The sequence below is a fragment of the Macaca nemestrina genome, chromosome 5 (assembly GCF_043159975.1).
Source record: "Macaca nemestrina isolate mMacNem1 chromosome 5, mMacNem.hap1, whole genome shotgun sequence".
NCBI classification, from domain to species: Eukaryota; Metazoa; Chordata; class Mammalia; order Primates; family Cercopithecidae; genus Macaca; species Macaca nemestrina.
Window position 1 is genome coordinate 18,495,471 of NC_092129.1, and position 7,097 is coordinate 18,502,567.

At 51.2% G+C, this 7,097-nt stretch overlaps 1 protein-coding gene across 2 annotated transcripts; it reads left to right on the plus strand.

The window, feature by feature from the left end:
• Positions 1–345: 345 nt before the first annotated feature.
• Positions 346–6,628, plus strand: LOC105499716 (myristoylated alanine-rich C-kinase substrate). 2 transcript variants are annotated; one of them, XM_011772497.3, is made up of 2 exons: positions 346–2,667; positions 4,507–6,628. In XM_011772497.3, exons 1-2 carry the CDS (start codon positions 2,566–2,568, stop codon positions 5,398–5,400), a joined length of 996 nt encoding a protein of 331 aa, XP_011770799.1. In that variant the 5' UTR covers positions 346–2,565; the 3' UTR covers positions 5,401–6,628. The 2 variants fall into 2 exon arrangements, with proteins under 2 accessions (XP_011770799.1, XP_024642810.1); XM_024787042.2 differs by lacking the exon at positions 346–2,667 and adding an exon at positions 4,076–4,196.
• Positions 6,629–7,097: the final 469 nt, after the last annotated feature.

The window sequence follows — 7,097 nt, forward strand, 5'->3', positions numbered from 1 at the left end:
TCTCCCCTCCACCACTCCCAGCCCCCGCCCCCCCGCCCACCGTCACCCCCCAGCGCCGGCTCCGCCTCTTCCCCCTCCCCCGGCCCCGTGTTCCGAATCTTCCTTGGCCGTTGCCAGGGAGACCAGCCGATACCAGGCAAATAGGCGTACGAGAAAGAAAAGGGGGGAAAGCTACACGGCAGCCTGGTAACAAAGGAGCAATAAAAGCAGCCCCCAAATGGAGGGCGAAGGACGCGTCTGGGAGAAAATCCGAAAGCGAGCTAGCAGTCACCCCAATTTAAAATAGGAGGGGGATGCAGAGGAAGGGGCATGATTCACGTTGGGGGTGGGGGGAAATCAAGAGCCTTAAATGGGCTTTTGGGAATCGCCTGGATGGTGGTGTCGGATCAGCCCAGTTGGCTTTTCAAGTTGGAACTGCTAATAGAAGGGATTCGCGTCCATTCTGGCGGCTGGGGTCGTGGGCCAGGCCAGCGGGCTCTCTTAAGGGTAATAACACGTTTGTTGGCAAGATGCATTTCTACGGAAACGTCTTTACATCAGCTCTGGGGAATATGACCGTGGTCGAATAATGCATCTGAAGGAACTGAACACTGAGAAGACGAAGCTTCACGTAACAATGTTCAGCTTGGTGATTTTCAAAGCAACGCTTGAACAAAGAGTTATTGGCTTGAACCAACCGTCTTTTTCACTCAGAGTGTGACCTATTTCCCTACAGTGAGCAGAAAATAAAACTGTTTGAGAATTCAGAGCCAGCACCAGGAGAAATGAACCATTCCCTCGACTGCTTCTCACCTTCATAAGCGAAAGATTATTTCTTGCAGGATCACCAAATGTAAACGAGAAAAGGTGGTCTGATTTTGCCACGAGTGAAAACTTTGGGAAGAAAATGCTTATTAAGCTGTTTCCTTGGTTCCCCTCACCCCCCATACTTTAAGTCAGTGCCTTGTCTCTCACACACAAATATCGTCTGGTACTTCGGTGGCAAGGAGTGCAGTGACAGATGGAGGTATCCTGTGTACCATTATAGAAGCTTTTCCTCTAACCCAAGTTAGACTTGGAGAGCTCAGGGATCTTGCTATCTCTCAACATGCAGAACATTTCTCCTTAGAACTGCAATCCGGTTTAGAATGTCATCATTGCTGCCTCCCTTCCTTCCAGGAGCACATTCGCCTGCGTGCGCATTCACACACTCACACGTTCAAAAAGAGTCCATTCGATTCTGGCAGTAGGCTGAAAACGATCCATATTGACGCGAATAACATCCCAACTGTAAATATGGATTCGTCTACTCGAGGCTGTGTCTCATTTCACCACAGAGGAAAATTATGTCATTTCAAACAGTGATAAAACGCGAAGAGTTTCGATCTTCTGTAAATGGCTCTCACTTTGAATTGTGGAAAAAAAACTATTACTAATTGGGAATAGCCAGAGAAGAGGGAATTTGTTGAGCGCCCAAGGCCAATCTCAAAATATTTTATTGCATGCCAATGTGGGAGAGGGAAGGGAGTGTGGCTTCGCTGTCTGCCGCTTTTGCATTTTCCACATCTGGCCTACAGACCTAATTCTAACTTGCGATCTCGCTTGATGAAATTCGATCTTCGTGGTTTAAATACCTTTCAATTTGGGACGATTTAACCATTGCAGCAGTTGAAGAAACAAACCCTGCGCATTATCTGTAAAGCCAATATGGAAAAAGAAAGAAGGAAAGAAAGCATGCTGCAAACACACAAATCACGACCATTGTCTTTAACACTCGCATAAACACACATACACATAAACACACGGAAAGATGGGGGAGGGGAGCGAGTGGAGAAAGACACACGGATATAGACCGACGAGAGTCAATGCGAGTCAAGTTAACGCTTTCTCCGCCCCGATGCACAACTACCCCCCTCCCGCGTTAATTAATTCCAAACAAAGCAAGCCAATCAAGAAATGCATTATTATTTTCAAGCAGAGAGAGGCGAGTGCCATGTATTTTTTAATTGATTTATTTATTTGGAGGACATTAATTCTCGGTCTGAGGCTGATTTTCAAACCGTTTGCAAAGCGCGGCTCCATTGTTCATCAGGCGCGCAGACCCCGCCCCCTGCTTTGTGTGCGGCGCGCGGATTGGCCGACGCGCGCGGGGGCCGCGTCAGCGCCCGCGAGCCCATTCATCTGTGCACTTGGGCGTTGGACCCCGCATCTTATTAGCAACCAGGGAGATTTCTCCATTTTCCTCTTGTCTACAGTGCGGCTACAAATCTGGGATTTTTTTATTACTTCTTTTTTTTTCGAACTACACTTGGGCTCCTTTTTTTGTGCTCGACTTTTCCACCCTTTTTCCCTCCCTCCTGTGCTGCTGCTTTTTGATCTCTTCGACTAAAATTTTTTTATCCGGAGTGTGTTTAATCGGTTCTGTTCTGTCTTCTCCACCACCCCCACCCCCCTCCCACCGGTGTGTGTGCCGCTGCCGCTGTTGCCGCCGCCGCCGCTGCTGCTGCTCGCCCCGTCGTTACACCAACCCGAGGCTCTTTGTTTCCCCTCTTGGATCTGTTGAGTTTCTTTGTTGAAGAAGCCAGCATGGGTGCCCAGTTCTCCAAGACCGCAGCGAAGGGAGAAGCCGCCGCGGAGAGGCCCGGGGAGGCGGCTGTGGCCTCGTCGCCTTCCAAAGCGAACGGGCAGGTAAATTCTACCTGTGGTTGTGGTCATTTACTTGGTGTCTCTCTCTCCTTCCCTCCTGGTGGCTCCCAAGGCTCATTCGTGGAGAGGAGTGTGGCTGGATTCTAGTCTGAAAGTTGAATGGAATGGATAGCCTAAATTGTGTATTTTTTATAGCAGGGGTCTCCCCCCACCCCCAAAGGAGTGGTTCCTTAGAATCCTGTAGAATTCTTGAGTAGACGGGAGGAAAGGAGTGATAAATCGTCTAAAATGGCGTGGTTTGGAGATTGGCAGAACGTGACTAGCTAGGTGCCCTCCTCCCCCGCCCCCAGCCAGGTTGCATTTGTGTTTGGGGGCACAATGGTGTTTGGGTGGCTCTCGGGTTTGTTGTCGAAGCTAGATTGTCTTCGAGATTTCTGAACTGGTGGTGTGATTGTGTGTGTGGGGTGGGGGAGTCGGGAAAGGGGGGCGCAGTGGGGATGGTGGTGGAGAAAGGCGAGGAGGGAAGGGCTGTCTTATTGTATGCCGCGGCGGCGTTCCCTGGGTTCTTGGAAAGGTGGTTGGCTGGGGTTGGAGAGAAGGCTTCGATACCTTTTTATGGGGCTTTCCCACTGTCCTAAATCTTTATTCGTAGCTGTCTGTGGAATTACACACCCATTTGATTTTTAAATGGTATCTGTGGGGTGGGAACACTCGGAGGTCCTTTAAGAACCTTTCCAGATGGTCAAAAAGAGGCGGTTCGTGCGTTTGGGTCGGGATTGTTCTTGTGCGTGGCGCCTCGACCACCCGCGGGGGGCCGCCCGGCGCTGCCCGGACCCAGGCAGATAGCCACGGTTGGGTGGACCCGAGAGGTCGGCCATGGGTGGCTGCTTCGCAAACACTGGGCACCCACCACGCCTCTTTTCCTAGAGAAAAGATCGTGTCGCTTCGCCTGCTCTAACCTACCGGGGAAAGCGAAGTCAGCCAAGAGGCTTTAAACCCGTTAAAAATGCAAAATGAACCGCCGAGGAGCGCCCAGGCTTCGCAGAATCACAGGGGAAGGTGGGCGTGGAAGCAGAGGCGAGACCTCAGAAATAATGGGTTTCCCCCTGCCTTGTTGGTTTCAGACCGACCAAGAGGCCAGGAAGCCACCTGAGCTTTGTTTGCGGACTGCTGAGCTGCGCGATCCAGGCTCGGGGGCGCCTCGGCCTGCGGGCAGGGCCCGGCTGGGCAGGGCGGGGTGGCCCGGCGACTCCGCCCCTCCTCGCCTGCCTGCCCCCAGCGCGGCGCAGTGGAGGCACAGCGCCCCCTGCCGGTCCCAAGGCCCTGAGCGGGCGCAGGACCTCGAAGGGCCCCGTGCGGGGAGGGGCTCCTGGCTCGAGTGCTGTGGTCCCCCTGGGAATTCCTGGTATTTTGAAGAGGCCTTTATGTATTTAGGGCGAAAGAGGGATGTGAAACGTAGGCGCGGACCACCAGCTCTGGCTCTGTGCCTTCTTCCAAAGGGCGTTTGCTGTGTCAACTATTCCTTGGCACCTTTTTTCCCCTAAGCCCCCCATAAGGCGAGGGCTGGCATGGTTAGCCTTTGCTTGCTACGTTTCGGACTTCATCTTTAGGGCATTTGCTGAATGGCTGGCTGGTCACTGTTCCACTTGGGGGCTACAGTCGTGTTTTGGGAGGGGGGGTCTCCAGGCAGCGGTGCCCATTTCCTCGTTCGTGGGGCTCTCGTCTGGGCATCCACCCGCGCCTCCCCGTAACGGCGGGGGTGGGGTCTCGATGGCCACAGGGGCCTTAGCGGGAAGCGGGTCCCTCCCGGTCCAGGGCTGGGGGCGGGAATGGCGGCGCCCCGGCCGCTTCAGTGACGCTCCCGCTTTCTCTGCCCCTTAGGAGAATGGCCACGTGAAGGTAAACGGCGACGCTTCGCCCGCGGCCGCCGAGTCGGGCGCCAAGGAGGAGCTGCAAGCCAACGGCAGCGCCCCGGCCGCCGACAAGGAGGAGCCCGCGGCAGCCGGGAGTGGGGCGGCGTCGCCCTCCGCAGCCGAGAAAGATGAGCCGGCCGCCGCCGCCCCCGAGGCCGGGGCCAGCCCGGTAGAGAAGGAGGCCCCCGCGGAGGGCGAGGCTGCCGAGCCCGGCTCGCCCACGGCCGCGGAGGGAGAGGCCGCGTCGGCCGCCTCCTCGACGTCTTCGCCCAAGGCCGAGGATGGGGCCACGCCCTCGCCCAGCAACGAGACCCCGAAAAAAAAAAAGAAGCGCTTTTCCTTCAAGAAGTCTTTCAAGCTGAGCGGCTTCTCCTTCAAGAAGAACAAGAAGGAGGCTGGAGAAGGCGGTGAGGCTGAGGCGCCCGCTGCCGAAGGCGGCAAGGACGAGGCCGCCGGGGGCGCCGCTGCGGCCGCCGCCGAGGCGGGCGCGGCCTCCGGGGAGCAGGCAGCGGCGCCGGGCGAGGAGGCGGCAGCTGGCGAGGAGGGGGCGGCGGGTGGCGACCCGCAGGAGGCCAAGCCCGAGGAGGCTGCTGTCGCGCCAGAGAAGCCACCCGCCAGCGACGAGACCAAGGCCGCGGAGGAGCCCAGCAAGGTAGAGGAGAAGAAGGCCGAGGAGGCCGGGGCCAGCGCCGCCGCCTGCGAGGCCCCCTCGGCCGCCGGGCCCGGCGCGCCCCCGGAGCAGGAGGCCGCCCCCGCAGAGGAGCCCGCGGTCGCCGCCGCCTCGTCAGCCTGCGCAGCCCCCTCACAGGAGGCCCAGCCCGAGTGCAGTCCGGAAGCCCCCCCAGCGGAGGCGGCAGAGTAAAAGAGCAAAAGCTTTTGTGAGATAATCGAAGAACTTTTCTCCCCTGTTTGTTTGTTGGAGTGGTGCCAGGTACTGGTTTTGGAGAACTTGTCTACAACCAGGGATTGATTTTAAAGATGTCTTTTTTTATTTTACTTTTTTTAAGCACCAAATTTTTTTTTCTCCCCCCCCCCAACAGATCCCATCTCAAATCATTCTGTTAACCACCATTCCAACAGGTCGAGGAGAGCTTAAACACCTTCTTCCTCTGCCTTGTTTCTCTTTTGTTTTTTTTTATTTTTTCGCATCAGTATTAATGTTTTTGCATACTTTGCATCTTTATTCAAAAATGTAAACTTTCTTTGTCAATCTATGGACATGCCCATATATGAAGGAGATGGGTGGGTCAAAAAGGGATATCAAATGAAGTGATAGGGGTCACAATGGGGAAATTGAAGTGGTGCATAACATTGCCAAAATAATGTGCCACTAGAAATGGTGTAAAGGCTGTCTTTTTTTTTTTTTTTTTTTTTAAAGAAAAGTTATTACCATGTATTTTGTGAGGCAGGTTTACAACACTACAAGTCTTGACTAAGAAGGAAAGAGGAAAAAAGAAAAAACACCAATACCCAGATTTAAAAAAAAAAAAACGATCATAGTCTTAGGAGTTCATTTAAACCATAGGAACTTTTCACTTATCTCATGTTAGCTGTACCAGTCAGTGATTAAGTAGAACTACAAGTTGTATAGGCTTTATTGTTTATTGCTGGTTTATGACCTTAATAAAGTGTAATTATGTATTACCAGCAGGGTGTTTTTAACTGTGACTATTGTATAAAAACAAATCTTGATATCCAGAAGCACATGAAGTTTGCAACTTTCCACCCTGCCCATTTTTGTAAAACTGCAGTCATCTTGGACCTTTTAAAACACAAATTTTAAACTCAACCAAGCTGTGATAAGTGGAATGGTTACTGTTTATACTGTGGTATGTTTTTGATTACAGCAGATAATGCTTTCTTTTCCAGTCGTCTTTGAGAATAAAGGAAAAAAAATCTTCAGATGCAATGGTTTTGTGTAGCATCTTGTCTATCATGTTTTGTAAATACTGGAGAAGCTTTGACCAATTTGACTTAGAGATGGAATGTAACTTTGCTTACAAAAATTGCTATTAAACTCCTGCTTAAGGTGTTCTAATTTTCTGTGAGCACACTAAAAGCGAAAAATAAATGTGAATAAAATGTACAAATTTGTTGTGTTTTTTTATGTTCTAGTAATACTGAGACTTCTAGGTCTTAGGTTAATTTTTTGGAAGATCTTGCATGCCATCAAGAGTAAATTTTCTTGTGGTTCTTAATCTGAAGTTTTCAAGCTCTGAAATTCATAATCCGCAGTGTCAGATTACGTAGAGGAAGATCTTACAACATTCCATGTCAAATCTGTTACCATTTATTGGCATTTAGTTTTCATTTAGGAATTGAACGTAATTATTTTTATTGTAGTTATATAGCATGTCAGATTAAATCATTTAGAACAAAAGGGGTGTGAACCTAAGACTATTTAAATGTCTTATGAGAAAATTTCATAAAGCCATTTTCTTGTAATTCAGGTCCAGAAACAAATTTTAAACTGAGTGAGAGTCTATAGAATCCATAGTGCAGATGGGTCATGAAATGTGGCCAAATGTGTTTCAAAAATTGATGGTGTATTACCTGCTA

What these genes read in the sequence shown, in the direction of transcription:
- LOC105499716 (XM_011772497.3), top strand. Translation starts at nt 2,566, where the DNA reads ATGGGTGCCCAGTTCTCCAAGACCGCAGCGAAGGGAGAAGCCGCCGCG. An exon ending in CTTCCAAAGCGAACGGGCAG is followed by an intron (nt 2,668 to 4,506) that starts GTAAATTCTACC and finishes TCTGCCCCTTAG; the next exon opens with GAGAATGGCCACGTGAAGGT.